Here is an 18,867-nt window from a genome sequence, read left to right as displayed (position 1 = left end):
CACGCCCCCCTCACGGGTTTCTAGGTTTCCAGAGCTTCTGTGTGATGGCAGTCCGGACCTACGAAGCACGGGCTCATTGCCCAGGCCATAGGTACTTAGAGGAGCAGTTCAAGTACCCGAAGACAGTCCTGGGTACTCCGCAGCGCAGTCCTGTCTGGGTAGCCAGGGCGCCACCAGGGTGCTAGGCCTGCAGCCTGGATAATCGTGTCACTGGGCATGGACGCTTGGACCCTCGCAGTCACCTCCACACACACTCCCACCTCTCCCCAACACAGAGAGTCAAGGCGTATGGAAGAGAGCGCGGCTTTATTCTGCAGCTTGAGGAGCCTCAGGAGCAAGGGCCAGAGGGGAGGCAGGAGGACAGCGAGGGCGCTGGCGCCGGCACCAGGCTAAAGAGTACTCGACGGCCGGTGGAGGGCGAGGGCGGCGGACCCGCCTGCAGCGAGCTGAGCGCAGCCTGGCGCTGCTCTCGGGACACGTCCCCACGCAGGTCCAAGAGGGCGGAGATGTGATCCTCACTGCAGGGGCACCGCGGGGCGCATCAGGCCCCGCCTTTCCTCTCTGGGACTTCCTCCATGCCCCCACCCCGACACACACCCCGCACCTGACGTCGGGAAATTGTTGCCGGAGGCCTGCCACCTCGAGGCCGAGCAGGGTAGGATCGCGGAGATTCAGCAGTTCCCTCAGAGCGAGCAGCACGGGCGTGCAATGCACGCTCTCTTCCAGGCCCTAGACACGTGGCAGCGGGGGTTTCACGACGGCCGGCCCCCCACCCTGGGTTCCCGCCCCAGAGGGCCTTTCGTTTGTCTGCCCCGCCCCGGGGAGTCCTCACCAAACCCAGGAAAAGCTCCTTGAGCTGAGCGGCGTCGTGCAGCAGGCGCTGGGCGGCCTGGGTCCGCTCGTCCGCCCCGCGGCACACGAGACGGCCCTGCATCAGCGCGTGCAGGTACTGCAGCACCACGGTGCGCTCTGCCTCGGCGAGCAGCAGCTACGGGGAAGGGGACGTAGGCAGGCGGGGCGGGGTGGGGTCCAGATCGCCTTTCCCGCTCGAATGGCTCCCTCCCGCCACCCCAATCCGCCCAAGCCACCCACCTGAGCTGCGGGTTTCCGCACTCGCCAGAAGTCTTGGCAGAAGCGTGACGTCTGCTCGCACACACGATCCAACAATTCAGAGCTCGACAGCCACCGGCGGGAGGGAAGACCCGCGAACAGGGGCTGGGGAGCGTGCCGGGCCACGCTGAGGCTGGAGAAACGATTCGGATCCCGCCGCCCCCTACCCCACGCCAGCGATCCCCGGCCTCCCATCCCCATCCCGACTGGAAGGAAGGAAGCCTCACCTGCAGCTCCACCTGCAGCTCCTCCAACACGAGGCGGCTGATCCGCCTCTGCAACTCGTCCAGCGCGGCTTCTACTGGAGCCAAGATTCCTGAGGCGACTCCATCGGGCAGGAGGACAGACAGGGAAGAGCTGGACAGACCCAAAAGTAAGACTTCAGGACCAAGGCCAAGGCCCGCACCGGCCTCGTGGAAAGACCTCTCGGGCGCCACCTTGTGGCGCAAGTGTGTGGCGGGAGCGGGGCGAGCAGGGCAGTTAGGAAGGCTTAGGGTGCCACAGATGAGAGCCTAGGCTGGGAAAGGGACCTGCCTCGAATCCGCATTGGACCTTGATCGCTTTAGTCATTATTTCGGTTTCTGCTTCCTCATAAGAAAGGGAAGCGCTCATCTCTGGCAGGATGGAGTGAAATAAAAATCAAGAACGTGACTCCCAAGAAGGGAAAAAAAATATTTTCTTGTTTTGTTTAAATGCGTAAACCTCAGCTAACACCTGGTACAAACACCTGTGAATTTAATAATTGGCACCCTGTGTCACTGTGATAGATATTTCACATCCATTATCTCATATGATTCTCAGATTATTTTATTATTGCCCACATAATATTTTTAAAAAATGAAGCTGGAGTCAGGTGGATCAAACTTGTAATCCTAGCTACTCAGGAGGCTGAGATCTGAAGATGGTGGTTCAAAGCCAGCTCAGGTAGGAAAAGCCATGAGATCCTTATCTCTAATTAAATAACCCTCCCCCCCAAAGCCAGAAGTAGAGCTGTGACTCAAATGCTAAAGCGTAAGCCTTGAGAACAAAAGCTCAGTGACAGTCCCCAGGCCCCAAGTTCAAGCCCCAGGACTGACAACAACAACAACAAAAAGGGGAAAAAAGTGAGGCTTAGGTAACTTATCCAATGTTATACAACTAGTAATTGGCAGAACTAGGATCAGATTCTCCCATCAGCTGTGTTAGCAGGACCCATACACAGTAGGAATTCAGTAGATGGTGAGTGAAAGTGGTTTTGTTGGGAACTTTGGGTACCTCAGTGCTGACTGGTGGTTGAGGGAAGCCAGTAGGTAGGGCACGTAGTGAGGAGCTAGGCCTTCACCCCGGAGGTGGTCTCGAGAGAAATGGATCAGAGCATCGCTGAAGCTAAAATTAGCAGAGGAGCTTCCTGGACTTGCTGTTTCCATGGTGTGCCCACCACCCTAGTCCTGCACACTTCACCCCACTTCCAAATCCTTGTCTGAATGAGCCCTTTCTCACGGATATACACTAATCATTCAACACCCCCACTTTGTGTGGTTGGGGAGCAGGCTTGGGAGTTGTGAGTGGGGTGCTTGCTCGGCAGACCTCCTCAGGAATGTGCCCAGTTCTGACAGCGCCATGCTGTGCACCCGCTGCTGTAGAGATTCACTGACCACACTGGTCACACGAATGTTCTCAGCCAAGATCTACAGGCAGGGATGGACAGTCATCAGTGAAGTCCCAAGACCTGCTCATCTCCCTGCTGTCTGTGAGAGTTGTCCTCTTGCCTGGTTATTCCCCACCTACCTGCAGTACAATGGCTGGCATTGGTGAATGGTAGAAGCCAGATGAGTCTGTATTGGGTTCCTGCTCCCGGCCCCACTCAGCAACCTCCCCATCCAGAGCTTTCTGTAGCCACTGGGCTACACTTGCCTAAGAGAAAGGGCAAGATGTAGGAGGGTACTGGCCCTGGCAGAGATGGGTAGACATTTACCTCTGCAGATAAAGGGCAGAGCATCACATCACATCCGGAACTCAACTACTTACCTGGACTTTGGCCACAAATGTTGTCTCCAGCTGCTCGATATTCTCCAAGGTCAGGAGGGGCTCCAGCTGAGATACATCAGCCTCGGGCCCCAACTCTGCGTTCCCCATCATTTCCTCCCTACAATGGGTAACTAGATGTCACACAGAGCCCCAGCCTCTCATCCTCCCACTTATCACACTTCCAAAGACACTGACCCAAGGTAGATGTGCAGTGCCCAGTGCAGCAAGGCGAAGGCATCAGCGGCTCCCAGCTCAGGTCCTGTCAGGAGTTGCTGCAGGCTGCGGCGCAGGCCACTGTGCAGCGTGTGGGCCCAGAGCTGGACTATATTGTAGTGTGGTGGGCAGCAGGGGGCTACTAGTGCTTCAGCAATGGCTAACTCAGCCGGCAGGGCCACCTGCAGAGCCTCCAGCCACCCTGCGAGGCACCCTGGTTCTGGCAAGACAGTTTTCCCAAAGTGGACCCGCTCTAGGCCTGTCTGCAGTGCCTGCAGACATCGCTGCCGCCAGTCTCGGGGAGCCTGCCCCAGGGAGGTTGTACGCCTAGCCTCCACTTCGGCCACACGAACAGCAGCCACCAACAGGGCTGGATCCTCTCGTGCCAGCTGCCCTGCAGCCCCAGCAGCTGCCTCCACAGCCTGGCCCAATGCTTCAGCCAGAAGGCCCAGCCCCTGGAAGACTGGTAACTCCAGTCCCCCGAGGGGCCCCCATGTCTCCTCTTGCAGCTGCTCCAGCTCCCGCAGGCTCACATAGGCCTCCAAAAGCCGTTGGGCATCAATCAGGCTCTGTGTGTGGGCCACTGCAGCTGGCACTAATGAAGGAGAAGGGACAGCCTTGGGTCTCAACAAAGGATGCTGAGACACTGAGGCTGGGTAATGGATAAAATATTTAATAACTAGTTCAGCATTGGCCAATCTGGAAGGATCCAGGCACAAAACCTAAAAGCCTGGTGGGCTAGGTGTCAAGCTTTGAGCTAATGGAACATGAGGAAATCAAAGATGCTGGAAAGAAGGCAGAAGCATGGCTGTAACTGCAGTTTACCCACACAGGAAAAGATTCGCATGCACACACACACTTATGGCTACTCATCTATAGAAAAAAAAAGATATACACTGTATGCTAGGGATTGAAGTCAAGGTCCTAAATATGTTTGAGCATGTGCTCTACCACTGAGTTATATCCCAGCCCTTTAAAAATATTAACAACCACTGGACAACCACCTCAAAACGGGAAGTGGCACTGTGGCTCAAAGTGGTAGAGCACTAGCCTTGAGCAAGTAGAGCCCAAGGACAGCACCGAGGCCCTGAATTCAAGCCCCACAAGAGGAAAAAACAATTAACCAGTGGGTATTCAACAGCCATACTAATGGAATATCGTGATGACTTGAGAGTCCTAGGCCTGAGGAAGCCAGCATGAACTGGGTTTGCAGCCTGCTTCACATGCCACTTGGAACTTGGATTACTCTCTGGGCAGTCTGGTGGATCTCTCCACGCAATTCCCCATCTAGTATTCTTCTTCCCAAGGAATCCTTTCTTCCTCGGCCCTTGATCAGTATGGATATTTACAGATTGACTATTGGAATCTGAGGTCCAACCAAGGTTCCTCCACACTCACCTGCCTGCAGCCTGGGAAGCAACTGAGACAGGGCCTGCAGTTGCTTGTGCTGAGCAACTCGCTCCCGGAGAGGCTGGAGGGTCTTGGAGGCTTGGGCCAAGTTCTGGAGCAGCTCTTGAGCCTGGCTCAGGGCCTCACGGGTTCCCTGCACAGCCTCTAAGGCCCGAGCCAACTGCCAAACTCCAGTCTGCACACCTTCCAAGTAGGACTGCACCACTGACTGTGGAAGGAGGCAGCCAGTGAGGCCTGGTCAGTAGCTCACCCCACACTGCCACCCGGCTTCTCCATGCCCACCTTGAGGCGTGCTTCCAGGGAGTAGGTACGTTGCATCTCTCGGCTACGGTACTGGCTCAGCCTGGCCAGCTGCTCTGGCCGGTAGAAGATGCCTGAGGCCCACTTTAGTGCTGCACCCCTGGCCAGCTGTTCCGCCCTTTCCTGCTCTGGCCATTCAGGCCATGGACAGGAAGAGCCTGGCCAGCCATGTCAGTCAGGAAGAGCCCCTGGCCAGCAAAAATGCTGCTCTTCTGGCTCCTCATCCCTCCCCCCAGGGTAGCATTTTCTTCTCTCTTCTCTAGTCAAAGCCGGTAGGGACAGACCCAAGCCCATCATTCCCAACTTCCTTGTCATCCCTCCCCTGTCCCTACCATTAGGCTCATACCAGGAGGAAGTGTAGGTTGCATTTCATCTTTTGCTGCTGAATCCATGGCAGACCTGGAAGAGTGGAAATGAGGAGGTACGGCGATGCGGCCTGGAGTAGAGCAGGCAGACTAGATGTTCCTATGAGAAGCCGCCTCTGTCTAGGCTCCTTTGAGAAAAAGGAGGGAGGCACTTGCCCAGCCCCCCCAGGAAATGATAGGGAGGTCTTGGCCTGCTGGGGCTCAGGGTTGTGTCCCTGTAAGATACAAGTGAGGGAGGCTAGGGGACAGGCTGTTCCTGCTCTGAAATGCCCAAGACAGTTTGTCATTGAACTTACCAGACTTGACCAGACATCCAGTCCTCTGTTCTCTGCCAAGAGCCTTGGCCTTCAGAAAGGTTGTCTCCCTCTGCAGAGCTGGGCACACCCTCACAGCTCACAGTCACAGGGTGACTCCAGCCAAGCCACAGTGGCACACAAAAGTAGAATTCTTCTTCCCAAGGAAGCCTCTCTCTCTCTCCCCAGCCCAGAAATCCCTTCCTTCCTCCCTCCCCCCTCTCTCTAAGCAAGAAAGGAAGGAAGCCGAATCTCTAGCACTTTATTCCCAACAGGAAAGAGCATCTGGATTGAGGTGGGGAGGGTTAGGCGCCACTTCCCGAGGAGAGGAGTGGGGGCAGGGTCATTCCCTGTGATCTCCCAAGTCCTGACTGGCCCACCCAGGACCTCTTAGTACTGAGGACACCAATGTGAGCACAACTGGCCTCCATGGGGGTAAAGGGCAAAGGGTGCAGATATGGAGGTAGACATAACAGTATGAAAACTGGGCCAATGGACCCCTGGGAAAAGGGTGTGTTCCTTTGCAGAGGCAAGATCACCAACTGATGTGAAGAGGGAGAGGGTGGCTGATGGCAGGACAAGAGTCATAAAATTTGTGAATCCTGAGAGTGATAGGGAGCCATGCAAGGGACTATAAGGGAGTAATAATGACTCATTGGTATACTATTCAAAACCTACCATTTAGGACAGAGGCTCTCATTTCCTAGCTTTCAGAAGCTATAAGTTTCTGAGCTCTCACAGCTGAGGCTCTGAGTTGATACTGGAGTTCAAAGACCCAATACAAAGGCCTTTCTCATTTCAGATCTCGTGGTATGGGTTGAGGGCCCTATTGTAACTATGCCTGCCTAATTCTGCTTGTTTTACTCCCTTACAAGTATGGACTCTCAATAGACTTGTTGCCAATCTCAACATCTATTTTTCTTAGAATCTAATCTAAAACAGACCTGGAGTTTGGCCTAGTGGTAAGAGTGCTTGCCTAGCATGCATGAAGACCCAGGTTTGATTCCTCGGTACCCCGTATATAGAAAAAGGCTGCAATGGTGCTGTGGCTCCAGTGGTAGAGCCACAGCTCTACCACTGGCCTTGAGAAAGCCCAAGGACAGTGCTCAGGCCCTGAAATTCAAGACCCAGGACTGGCAAAAAAAAGAATCTAATCTAAAACAACACAACAATAGTAAGCAATAACTGTTATAAATAAATAAATCAATAAATCGAAGCTGTGCATCAGTGGCTCATTCCTACCCAGGAGACTGAGATCTGAGGATCACGATTTGAATCCACCCAAGGCAGGAAATTCTTATCTCCAATAAACTACTCAGAAAAAGCTGGCTCAAGTGGTAGAGTGCTAGCCTTGAGCAGAGAAAGCCGCAGGGACAATCTAGGCATGAGTTCAAGCCCTAGGATGGGCCACATAAATAAATAAAATGACACCAGCAAACCGCAATCCTTCCTACATACTGGGACCTGCTCTAAGGACTTACATTCATACATAGGGAGCACCAACTTTTGCACTGGTTGACAAATAGCTGTAAGGGAGACATATAGCCTCAGCACTGTAATGTGAAGACTGGTGAAAGACAATTACTGGGATGAGAAACAAAATGGGCAATTTCACTGTACTTAGTGTAAGCTGCAAAGGGAGGTAAGGGGAGAGTTCCTCTTCTTTATTGACGGGGCTTCTCAATGACTTCCTCTACATCCTTCTCCAATTCGCTTGGCCTTCTAGAGTTGCCAGAGATTGCTTTTTTTTTTTTTTTTTCGTCTTCTTCGGCAGTTGGATGTTTGCTAATGGTCCCTGAAGTTTTACGTCGGCACCCGCGGATACGAATTGCACCAGATTCCCTGGGAGGACTCAGAGCGGAAGCGGAAGCAGCGACCAAACTCCAGCGGCCCCGGCGGCCTAGAACGGAAGCGGAAGTGGTGGCGGCGCCGGCCTAGCCTGGCCTGGCTGAGGGGAGGCGGCGGGTGTCCACGATGGCGGAGGCCGGGCCGCAGGCGCCGCCACCCCCGGGCACCCCGAGCCGGCACGAGAAGAGCCTGGGCCTTCTCACCACCAAGTTCGTGTCGCTTCTGCAGGAGGCGAAGGACGGCGTGCTTGACCTCAAGCTGGTGCGGCTCAGGCGCAGGGGCGATTGGCGCGGGGCGGGGGAGCTGGTGAGCCAGGCCCGAGCCGGTAGCGGGAACCGGCGGGGCGGCGGGGGGCCCGCTAGGTCCTCCGGCAGCCCGCCGCCATCAGCGTGCTTTCGCCCAGGAGAGCGGCGCGGGGGGCGCTTTTCCATTCATTTAGCGGAGGCCATTGAGCGTCAGCTCTGTGCCGGGCTCGGGGCGGCAGGTGTTGGGCCTCGTGGCCCTCCCCGGGTGGCTTGCGGGAGAGAGTGTCGGAGCCTCGCCACACGATTGTGACAGGTCTCTTTCCACCGCATGGCCCCGAGCGGCTAGAGTGCTTGGAAGCCACAGCAGAAACGAGACTCAGAAGTCCGCCCTTCCCAGACCAACTCGCTAGGTGGTAACCGGAGGTCCACCTAAAGAGTGGGATCGAGCCTCCTGCACTCTGTTCTGTCTACCAGGCAGCTGACACGCTAGCTGTACGCCAGAAACGGCGGATATACGACATTACCAACGTACTGGAAGGTATTGGGCTGATCGAGAAAAAATCCAAGAACAGCATCCAATGGAAGTAAGTGGGGACCCGTTGGAGGGCAGGAGGCTCAAGGGATGTGGGGCAGAGGAAAGAGGTCTGGGGCATGGGACTCCGTTCACCCAGTCCCTACTCAGCCTCACTCCCTGGACTTAGGGGTGTGGGGCCAGGCTGCAATACCCGGGAGATCGCCGACAAGCTGATTGAGCTCAAGGCAGAGATCGAGGAGCTGCAGCAGCGAGAGCAAGAACTTGACCAGCACAAGGTGTGGGTGCAGCAGAGCATCCGAAATGTCACGGAGGATGTGCAAAACAGCTGATATCCTCCTGATGGGCTCAAACTCGGGGAGAGGGCAAGGGCACTCTGATGCAGCTGTGTTTGTTTTGTGGTGCCCTGGGTCTGGTTTCTTGCAAGGTGGGTCCTGTAGCCCTTGGCAAGGTCCCAGCCTTACAAGTATTCTTCATGGTTCCTCCTCCTTTGTCAGCCTTGGACTGTGATCCCTCTGCAGTAGTCCCTAGAACTTTTTTCTGAAGGCTGTGTCAGACATCTAAAAAGTTTGGGCTCTTCTGTGGCCTGTTGGCACCTTAGGAAAGGCACCAACTGTTGTCCTTAACCTACACACCTTGGCTTACGTGACTCATGAGGACATCTGCAGATGTTTTGCCGGTGAGCAGAGCCTAGGTGAAGGGGGGCCGGTGGGCGTGGGACATGAACCACAGCCTGAAGCGTTGATCTCAATGCCCTCTTTAGAGGGTTTCTCGGGCTTGCCTAAGTAGAAACAGGTAGGGTAAAATCTTAAGTTTGAGGGTTGTTGACAGCCTGGAGGCCCACTATATTGAGGAGGTACAGGAATCCTGGGATGGGTTTCTGGATTCACTCCATCAGTGCTGTCCTCTGGGTGTGTTTTTTGAGGTATGATACACAGGAAAGAGAGTGTTTGTGCATAATCTCACATTCTTGTATGCATGGGGCAAGGGTGCCTACTTCCAACCAACCCGTAATTGGTTCACCTGCGTTGTGGATACAGAGGTTGATCCTTCTCCATCTTCTATCTCTGACTAGTCCTGGGAAAGGAACATTAGTCTTGGTCAGAACACTAGCTAGAGATCAGGGTTGCCATTTGAAGAGAGAGGTCCCCATTGCTAGCCATCTCTCCACAAGTGTATTTGAACCTAGATTTCCTGGTTACCATGCTTGGCTCTAAGGGAGTCAAGCACTTTAGCTCAGCCTCAGCCACTATGGTGATAGTTAAGGCTTCCTGTCTAGTATCTTTCTTAATGAAGCAGGTACCTCTATGCCCAGCTCAGATTGAACCCATGGGCCCTGACCCATTCTCCTTATCATTCTAGGAGATACCCTTCTGGCCATCCGGGCCCCATCGGGCACGAGCCTGGAGGTGCCCATCCCAGAGGTGGGTGCTTGGCCTTGGCAGGCGGTGTCAACTGAGGGTGGGTGCTGACTGGAGAGCCTGATAAGTTCTGGGTGGGGCACAGAGGAGGCCTGGGGTTTGGGGTTATCTAGGAGGATGGGCAGCCTGAGTGGGAGAGGACACTGGCCCTCACCCAGGGTTGGATAGAAGCCATACATGCTTGCAATTCTGTCTACCTACTAACCAATCTCTAGGGTCTCAATGGGCAGAAGAAGTACCAGATTCACCTGAAGAGTGTGAGTGGTCCCATTGAAGTGCTGTTGGTGAACAAGGAAGCATGGAGCTCACCGCCTGTTGCTGTGCCTGTGCCACCCCCAGAGGATCTGCTCCAGAGCCCACCTGCTGTTTCTACCCCACCCCCTCTGCCCAAACCCAGTTTAGCACAGCCCCAGGAAGCCTCACGCCCAAGCAGCCCCCAGCTGACTGCCCCCACTCCTGTTCCTAGCAGCACTGAAGTCCCAGGGGTGGCCAGCCTGGCAGCTGAGATCACAGGTGAGGAACAGTGGTGATAGGCCATCTTCTGCATCCCTAGAAGCAGTGTCCATGTTGTGGAATGCCATCCTGAGGATTAGAAGAGACTGTTGGGGGTCTGTCTTTCCTTGGTTCTGCTAGTCTCCCTTGCTGTGGCAGTGAATGCACCCTTTTTAATGGGGCAGCTCTGACTGAAAGGACAGTAGTGTGACAGTTTTCCACAGATTAATATGCCAGTGTCTGGCAGCCCCTCTTGGACACATGTTGTCTTTGCATCTTCCTCCTATAGACTTTAGCCCTCCCTTACCTCCCCCCCCCCGCCTCCTTCGGTAATTGGTTTCTGGGTTCTCTCTTCTGGGTAACTGATAGTGCCTGATTCACCTTGGGTGTGGACACCAGGATGGTGATCATCCTGACCATGGGGTTGAGTCCACCAGGTTCAACCACCTGTTTCCTACCACCGTGTGATTGGGTTTGGTGGATATGGTTGGTTGCAGTGAGTGGCGGCCCTGGGACTGAAAGCAAGGACAATGATGAGCTCAGCTCGCTCCCACTGGGCTCAACAGCGCTGGACACCAGGCCACTGCAGTCTTCCGCCCTGCTGGACAGCAGCAGCAGCAGTAGCAGCAGCAGTAGCAGCAGCAGCAGCAGCTTATCTGGACCCAACTCTTCTACCTCCTTTGAGCCCATCAAGGTGGACCCCACAGGCGGTGAGTTTACCTACTCACCAAGAGGCAGTAGAGAGAGTCCAGTCTCAGCCCAGTCCTTGGTCAGAGACGAGAACCAAGCTCCCCTAACAACCCCCAACTGATAGCAGCCAGGGCAGGGTGCCCAGTACCCAGGTCAGTGCTGGTGCCCTTTTCTCTCCTTCCTGGGCTAATGCAAAGCTCCCTGGCCCACTCTCTAGTCCCAGTCTGCCACTCTTTGTGCACATTGAGGCTCCCTTATCCACACTTGATCCTCTGTCTCTGTCTTACCTTCCCTGTGTCCTATGTGTGGACCTCTGGAAAAAGTAACCCCTGTTGCATTCCATGTCTCCATCTTAATCATTATAATTACTCCCGGGTGGCAGCTGGCAGAACCTCACCCTACCCCTGTTCACTCACCCTTCCTTCCTTCCTTCCTTCCTTCCTTCCTTCCTTCCTTCCTTCCTTCCTTCCTCCCTCCCTCCCTCCCTCCCTCCCTCCCTCCCTCCCTCCCTCCCATCTGTCTGTTTCTCTGTATCTCTCTCTCTCTCCCTCCCTCCCTCTCTCCCTCCCTCTCTCCCTCTCTCTCTTTCCCTCCCTCCCTGTTTGTATGTTTGGTGGTACTGTACTGGGGTTTGAACTCAGGACCTTGTGCTCTGCCACTTCAGTTATGCCCCCAGCCCAGAGCTGATCGTGATAAGGTACCTAGTAGATATCTTAAAGGGCTTGGCTCTGCTACTCTTTGGTTTCTTGCTGTTCCTTTGTCCTCATTTGGCTTTGGTGATACCTGTTCTTGACTCTTGGTATTTTGGGAAAATGAAATCCAGTCTTTCCCTGGTTTAGATCTTTTACCTCCTCTCCATGCCTATTTCCTGACTGCTCTCTGCTTCTCCAGTGAGCACCTCATTTTTACATGTCTTAATTCTTCTTAATATCTGCCTCTGTAGGCAAATGTCCCCTGGCCCTGCTCATCCAGGTGTGGTATGTGGCTGTCCAGTTCTGCCCTCCCCACACTTTCTAAGTAAGGTCTGTTTCACACATTTCCCCTGGTGTCTCTTACGTCCTCAACACTCATGGTGCCTACTGGACACCTGGATTTTAGATTTATTGGCACTTCTCTCTTTATCCTTACTGAATGATTTCTGAAATGCCAACTTGACTCAGCTTTATTCAGCTCAGTAGTAGAGCATGTAAGCACACACACACCAAAAAACACCTCTCAGTGGTTCCCTAATTCCCACTAGGGAAAACCTCAGACTCCTAATCCCAGCACAGACTCCTCTTGTGGTCCTTCCAGTTTATCTTTTCTTTCCTGTCTCCTCCCAATCAGCCTTATAGTAGCTTTATCATCCTGTAGTTCCCAACAAAGTGTCTTCCACCTCTACCAAGTGGCCCACCTCAGGGTGTATCACAGAATACATGCTTGGTAAAGGTGGGAGTACCTAAAGCATCTTGGGCTCAGAGTACCACATTTCAGATGTGGACTAACAATGCCAGCCAGCTAGCTACACCTGGGGCAGGGCAAGCCCAGAGTTGATAGTATAGGATCCATGGAAGGTGGGGACTGTGGTGGGACCTCTCCCATGGGCATGACTGTCTTGTCTTTCAGTTCTGGAACTCCCCAAAGAGCTGTCAGAAATCTTTGATCCTACACGAGGTAGGTAGTGTCTCCCCACCCCACCCCTACCCCCCGCCCCCTAGGTCTGGGGATAGGGACATGGTTCACCAAATGCTGCTTTCCTGCCCTTCTGAGAGCCTTGTGGTTGTGCTTGGTATTCCCAGTGAGCATGTGAGGGGGGTCCTTTCATGGGCTTTAGTGGGTGGAGAGGTGGGGACCAGAATATAAGTGAGTTCTCTCCATTCCCAGAGTGCATGAGCTCAGACCTGCTGGAGGAGTTGATGTCCTCAGAAGGTGGGTGGTCCAGGAAGGTAGAGGGTGGCTGTGGGCAGTGGTTGGGTGGCTGCTGGGTGGGGCCATGGTCCAGGGCCTCAGCCTAGTACTCTCTGCAGTGTTTGCTCCCCTCCTCCGTCTTTCTCCACCCCCTGGAGACCACGATTACATCTACAACCTGGATGAAAGTGAAGGTGTCTGTGATCTATTTGACGTGCCTGTTCTCCACCTCTGACTGACAGAGGCATGCCCTGTGTGGCTAGGACCCAGACTATCTGAGCTGGGGGCTGCCTGGGAACCTTCCCCACCCCTACCCTTACACAACTTGAGAGTCACAGACTCCCAGATTGCCCTACTGCACAGTTCTGGCAATGCCTTCCTCTTCTGCTTCAGCATTTGCTCTGTGTGAGCAGAGCAGGGGACAAGGCTCAGCCCTCTCCACCTGGAGCCAAAGTGTTTGCCTCCCTTTTTCTGGAGCCCTCCACAACCCAGGCTCAATTGCCATCCAGTGGCATAGACCCATCATGGCCCCATAGGGAAATAGGCCCTCTCTCCTGCCAAGGAAGGATGGGGTGGAGCTGAGAACTTGCCAGCCTCACCGTAGCTGTCTTCCCTACCCACTCATCCTACAGCTTCGGGACCTCTCATGATGAGGCCCCAGCTCTGGGAACCTGCAGGTGGTAGTAGGGGAGTGCTAGTAAGAAGGAACTGAGGTCTCTAGCTAGGAATCTGGGTGGGTTGGTCCCATCCTCCTGTTGCTCCATAGCCCCTCCCCCATTTCCATTTATCCTTTTATCTTTGTTTAGAGCTATTTGCAGAGATTTAGAAAGATTTACAGTAACAATGGATTCCTATATAAAGATTATTTTTATACTTTTTGCAGCAAAAGGAAATTGTAATATTTGTACAGTGTCCAAGTGAATAAAGACCATGCCTAAGGCTATCTTTGATCTGGTTCTTTGGGGCCCCTCCCTGAGACTCTGCCGGCTTGGGACAGGGTGGGTCACCTAGCTGGAATGGGAGGTGTGGCAGCTCTAGGCAGCCAGTCTTCCCTGCCCCCACTGACGCACCTTGGTGTGGTGTGGTGTGTGGGGCAGGGCGGGGCCACCTCCGCGGGGCGGGCCGGCCGGGGCAGGCGCCATCCTACCCTCCTGCCCCCTGACTCCAACCCGGAACTAGCTCCCTTGGGAAGGCCTCGGCGCCTGGTAGGGAGTGGGAATCTAGGCTGTGAGTGCTGGTCACCCGGGCCGGTCGGGGCCAAGGGGGCGCCCTTCTAGCGCCTAAAGCGCTCCAGGCCAGGTAGGGGCTGGGTGGGAGGGGTTACAGTCTGGGAGGTGCAGGCGCCCACCGCCGGCCCACCGCCGGCCGGACCGGACCATGGCTCCCCCGCGGAACGTGGTGAAGATTGCTGTCCAGATGCGAGACGCCATCCCGCAGCTCATCCAGCTGGACCAGGTCACAGGACTGTCCGACCTCCACCTGCCCCACTGCCCACCTCCCTTGGGGCAGGCAGGCACCCCACCCTTCCCCCAGATCCTTCTCCCTACCCCAGTTTCTTCCCATTCCCAGCCTGAGAGTGACAGCTCCCACTTGTAGGCAAAGCCCCTGGCCACTGTGCTGAAGGAGCTGTGCGACGCGTGAGTGTGGCGGCAGGCGGGGGGAGGGGCGGTGAGAGGAGGCGCCCCTACCTGCCTCGCTGAGCTCCCGGCCTCGCAGGTGGAGCCTGACTCACTCGGAGCGCTTTGCCCTGCAGTTTGCCGATGGGCACCGAAGATACATCACCGAGAATGTGAGTCCTGGCTCTGATGCAGCAGACTCATTCCCCATATTTGAATATGAGCTTTCTTTTACTGACCCCCCCCCCAAACCCTCCCTCAGTGACCACTCAATTGACCTTGAGGCCTCCTTGACTTTGTTCCTCTTTGTTTTCCTCCAGAATCGGACGGAGATCAAGAATGGCAGCATCCTATGTCTCACCACTGCCGCAGTAATGTCCCTTCTGCCCTATCCCCTCTGCCCTGCCCCTTTGCCTCTTTTCTGCCTGATGGCCTCAACCCCAGGTCTGGAAGCCCTCTACAGCAGTGCTCCACCTAGTGGCCACCAGCGACTGTACACTTTCAATTCTGGTCCTAACTTCGGTCCCACCTCATCTTCACTCTGTCCCTGCCCCTGCCAGGACCTGAAGGCTGAGCAGCTCTTGAGTGAACTGCAGAATTCCAGTCGTGAAGGGCGCCGAGAAGCTCTAAGGCACTTTGTCCGGCTGGCCTCAGACATGACCTTTGCCCAGGAGGTCATCAGTCGTGATGGGCTTCAGAGACTGGGCACTATCATTGAGGATGGGGATGAGTGAGCACAGCACTGTGGTGGGATGGGGGAAAGTGGTCGGGCTTGGACATATTGATCTGGTCCTGTTCAGCTGCAGGCATCTCCTCTAGCCTAGGTGAGGTGCTGGCTCTTGGGCTGAGGGCCTTTTTGGAGCTCATGGAACATGGCGTGGTATCCTGGGAGACGCTTGGCATCCCCTTTGTGAGGAAGGTGAGTGGGCCTTTCCTCAGGCAGCAGGTGAGGGCAGTGGGATAGTGCCAGGATCTGGCCTTCTGTGGTGGTAAGATAGTGATCACCTCTGCCCCCTTACAGGTAGTGTCCTATGTGAACATGAACCTGATGGATGCCTCTGTGCCACCCCTGGCCCTTGGGTTACTGGAAAGTGTGACCTTGAGCAGCCCTGCTATGGGCCAGCTGGTTAAGAGTGAAGTGCCACTGGATAGGCTGCTGGTTCACCTTCAGGTGTAAGCCTTGGGGATGGGATATAGGTGGGAGAGCAGTATTGGACCTTATATGTGCAACTGAGCCCACCGCTTCTCCTGCCATAGGATGAACCAACAGCTGCAAACCAAGGCCATGGCACTGCTGACGGCCTTGCTGCAGGGAGCCAGCCCTGCTGAACGTAAGGTGAGTGTCACTGGTGGCTGGGTGGGGGTTGTCAGCTGGTGAATATGGTGCTCTAACCTGAGGATCAGTCGCTGAACCCCCTCCATACCCTCTGCAGCAAATGCTTGACTACCTATGGCAGAGGAACCTTCGCCAGTTCATCTACAAGGTAGGAAAGGTTGGACCAGGGAGGGCCCTCCCTCCTCATTCCTCTTCTCCCAGGGAGTCACATCCACAGCCTGGCTCTCTTCCAGAACATCATTCATAGTGCAGCACCACTAGGAGATGAGATGGCTCATCATCTGTATGTGCTGCAGGCCCTCACACTGGGGCTGCTGGAGCCACGCATGCGCACACCACTCGACCCCTACAGTCAGGTGTGTGTCCTGGGAGAGGCAGTCTGGGGATGGCTTGGAGCTTGGCCTTGAGTCTCTGATTTGGACCCTTACCCAACGATAAACCCAGGAACAGCGAGAGCAGCTGCAGGCTCTGCGCCAGGCTGCCTTTGAATCAGAGGGGGAATCTCTGGGCACTGGGCTGGGTGCAGACCGCCGCCGTTCCCTCTGTGCTCGAGAATTTCGCAAACTGGGCTTCTCTGTAAGTGACCTCTACCCAAGTCACCACCCAAGGCTTCTACATGGGCTATTGTGGCCCCTTCTGAGCTGCCTGTGCTCCTACCTCCAGAACAGCAACCCAGCCCAAGACCTGGAGCGCGTGCCCCCTGGCTTGCTGGCCCTGGACAACATGCTCTACTTCTCCAGACATGCCCCGAATGCATACAGCCGGGTCAGTGCCAGGCTGGTGGGGATAGCACTAGTCCCACCTTGGCAGGGTCTCCATAGGCTTAGCTGACAGTCTGCCCACTCTGTGCCCACGACACCAGTTCGTGTTAGAGAACAGCAGCCGGGAGGATAAGCACGAGTGCCCCTTTGCCCGGAGCAGCATCCAGCTGACGGTGCTACTGTGTGAGCTGCTCCATGTTGGGGAGCCTTGTGAGTGGTGCTGGGTCCAGCAAGTCCGGGGACAGGGGACGGAAGGGCAGAGAGGGCCAGGGGCTGCACACACTTTCTCCCTGAGCCCCTCCTGCCCCCCTGCTCCAGGCTCCGAAACGGCCCAGGACTTCTCTCCCATGTTCTTCAGCCAAGACCAGTGCTTCCACGAGCTCTTTTGCGTGTCCATCCAGCTGCTGAATAAAACCTGGAAGGAGATGCGGGCAACACAGGAGGATTTTGACAAGGTGGGGGGAACTGGGAGGCTAAGCACTGGAAAAGGGCCCAGAGGTTAGGCTCCAAGTTAAGCTTGGCGGGGCCTCAGGTTATGCAGGTGGTACGGGAGCAGTTGGCCCGCACACTGGCCCTGAAGCCCACATCCCTGGAGCTTTTCCGAACCAAGGTGAACACACTCACCTACGGGGAGGTGCTACGGCTGCGGCAGACGGAGCGGCTGCACCAGGAGGGCGCCCTTGCCCCTCCCATACTGTGAGTTGGAAGGGACAGAGTCCCCTGTACCAGTTCCCATCTTCCCAAGTACCCTGTGGACCTGTGCCCTAGGTCAGCTGTGTCACCGAATGCCACCCCTCTATCCCAGGGAGCTGCGGGAGAAGCTGAAGCCAGAGCTCTTGGGCCTGATCCGCCAGCAGCGTCTGCTCCGCCTCTGTGAAGGGATGCACTTCCGCAAGATCAGCAGCCGGAGGCGCCAGGGTCTCTGAGTGGGATAAGGAGGGGCACAGGGTGTGTAGGTGGGGGTCAAGCCTCTCTCATCACGTCTTCCCTCTTCCCCTTTTCTGCAGATAAACTGTGGTTCTGCTGCCTGTCACCCAACCACAAGGTGCTGCAGTATGGAGACGTGGAAGAGGTAGCCAAGCCCCCTGCCCCAGAAAGCCTGCCAGAACAGGGTAAGAAGGGCAGGGCCACGTTCTAACAGCTGCTTTCCTCAGCTGCGCTATGCCCCGGGGCTGCCTGGGGCCCCAATAGTGAGCCTGGTTTTCTTCTTGCAGTTGCTGTGGCTGACATCAGGACACTCCTAACTGGCAAGGACTGCCCTCACGTCCGGGAAAAAGGCTCTGGGAAGCAGAACAAGGTAAATGCAGTGGGGCCACAGGTCCCTTCCCGCCTGCCCTTTCCTGTCTGTTCCCTGTTCAGTGCCTTTGCCCTCTGCTTCCTTAGGACCTCTACGAGCTGGCATTCTCCATCAGCTATGACCACGGGGAGGAAGAAGCATACCTCAACTTCATTGCTCCCTCCAAGCGAGATGTGAGTGTGTGGGCTTAGTTGAGTCAGGCAGTTGGCTGAGGGCTCAGATGGGCAGACCTTCACTGAGCTGGCCCTGTCTGTCCCAAGTTCTGTTTGTGGACAGATGGGTTGTGCGCCCTGCTGGGTAGTCCCATGGGCAGCGAGCAAACCCGGCTGGACCTGGAGCAGCTACTGACCATGGAGACCAAGCTGCGGTTGTTGGAGCTGGAGAACATACCCATCCCAGAGCAGCCACCTCCTGTGCCTCCACCCCCCACCAACTTCAACTTCTGCTATGACTGCAGCATCACTGAACCCTGACAGGGAGGTTGATCAAGGGCCACAACTGCTGCAACTGCAGCAACCACAATGAGGGTAGAGCAGCGTGGGGCCCCTAACCAGCAGAAGCCACAGCAAAATAAAGGGTGTCAAGCAAGCACTGAACTTTGTGACAGATATGAACAGTCATCCCCCTCTTGTCTTCAAACTTAGCTCATGAATACATCAGGCGGGACCACAAACTTAGTGGCCACATGTGAGGAGCTGGTGTTCATGGGAGGACTAGTCTCGTTCTCCTTCAGTGCTGAAACCACAGAGGGATGGCCTGTTGTCTCTTTGGCATCTAACAAGTAGCAGGGCAGAAGACAATGCTCCAAACAGATGCTTTCTGGGCAACATTCATAGGGGTATTATCTGGGAGTCATGCTTCTAGAATGCTGTTGACAGTCTGAACTCAACTTAGTCCTCTACTGCTTGGCCTGTCCTTTTTTTTGTTGTTGTTATTGCTGTGGGACTTGAACTCTGGGCCTGGCCACTGTCCCTGAGCTCTTTAGCTCAAGGCTACTGCACTACCCCTTGAGCCACAGTACCACTTCTGGTTTTTCTGGTGAAT

General features: G+C 55.3%; 3 protein-coding genes across 5 annotated transcripts; 2 read left to right on the top strand and 1 right to left on the bottom strand.

The window, feature by feature from the left end:
* Positions 1-287: 287 nt before the first annotated feature.
* Positions 288-5,912, bottom strand: Exoc3l1 (exocyst complex component 3 like 1). The gene is made up of 14 exons (XM_090357477.1): positions 5,702-5,912; positions 5,387-5,439; positions 5,023-5,198; positions 4,729-4,948; positions 3,313-3,925; positions 3,118-3,235; positions 2,878-3,003; positions 2,677-2,777; positions 2,365-2,475; positions 1,338-1,467; positions 1,093-1,215; positions 833-988; positions 605-729; positions 288-518 (listed from the first exon to the last, which is right to left on the bottom strand). Exons 1-14 carry the CDS (start codon positions 5,716-5,718, stop codon positions 329-331), a joined length of 2,259 nt encoding a protein of 752 aa, XP_090213603.1. The 5' UTR covers positions 5,719-5,912; the 3' UTR covers positions 288-328.
* A 1,689-nt stretch (positions 5,913-7,601) lies between these two features.
* Positions 7,602-13,756, top strand: E2f4 (E2F transcription factor 4). 2 transcript variants are annotated; one of them, XM_090357470.1, is made up of 10 exons: positions 7,602-7,852; positions 8,266-8,375; positions 8,493-8,654; positions 8,959-9,002; positions 9,686-9,747; positions 9,960-10,257; positions 10,734-10,946; positions 12,532-12,579; positions 12,790-12,834; positions 12,933-13,756. In XM_090357470.1, exons 1-10 carry the CDS (start codon positions 7,673-7,675, stop codon positions 13,046-13,048), a joined length of 1,278 nt encoding a protein of 425 aa, XP_090213596.1. In that variant the 5' UTR covers positions 7,602-7,672; the 3' UTR covers positions 13,049-13,756. The 2 variants fall into 2 exon arrangements, with proteins under 2 accessions (XP_090213596.1, XP_090213597.1); XM_090357471.1 differs by having other exon boundaries at positions 7,603-7,807.
* Positions 13,757-13,836: 80 nt separating this feature from the next.
* Elmo3 (engulfment and cell motility 3) lies at positions 13,837-18,437 on the top strand. Of its 2 annotated transcripts, XM_090357469.1 has the most exons (20): positions 13,839-14,268; positions 14,410-14,450; positions 14,530-14,602; positions 14,750-14,800; positions 14,990-15,159; positions 15,249-15,348; positions 15,451-15,602; positions 15,687-15,765; positions 15,863-15,913; positions 15,999-16,121; positions 16,210-16,341; positions 16,429-16,530; positions 16,628-16,736; positions 16,845-16,981; positions 17,059-17,222; positions 17,332-17,444; positions 17,534-17,638; positions 17,741-17,823; positions 17,910-17,996; positions 18,084-18,437. In XM_090357469.1, the coding sequence occupies exons 1-20, from the start codon at positions 14,191-14,193 to the stop codon at positions 18,294-18,296; spliced, it is 2,163 nt and encodes a 720-aa protein (XP_090213595.1). In that variant the 5' UTR covers positions 13,839-14,190; the 3' UTR covers positions 18,297-18,437. The 2 variants fall into 2 exon arrangements, with proteins under 2 accessions (XP_090213594.1, XP_090213595.1); XM_090357468.1 differs by having other exon boundaries at positions 13,837-14,268; positions 14,750-15,159.
* The last annotated feature ends 430 nt before the right edge of the window (positions 18,438-18,867 follow it).

The sequence above is a fragment of the Megascapheus bottae genome, chromosome 24 (assembly GCF_031878675.1).
Source record: "Megascapheus bottae isolate mThoBot1 chromosome 24, mThoBot2.hap1, whole genome shotgun sequence".
Lineage (NCBI taxonomy): Eukaryota > Metazoa > Chordata > Mammalia > Rodentia > Geomyidae > Megascapheus > Megascapheus bottae.
This window is presented reverse-complemented; position numbering and strand designations above follow the sequence as displayed.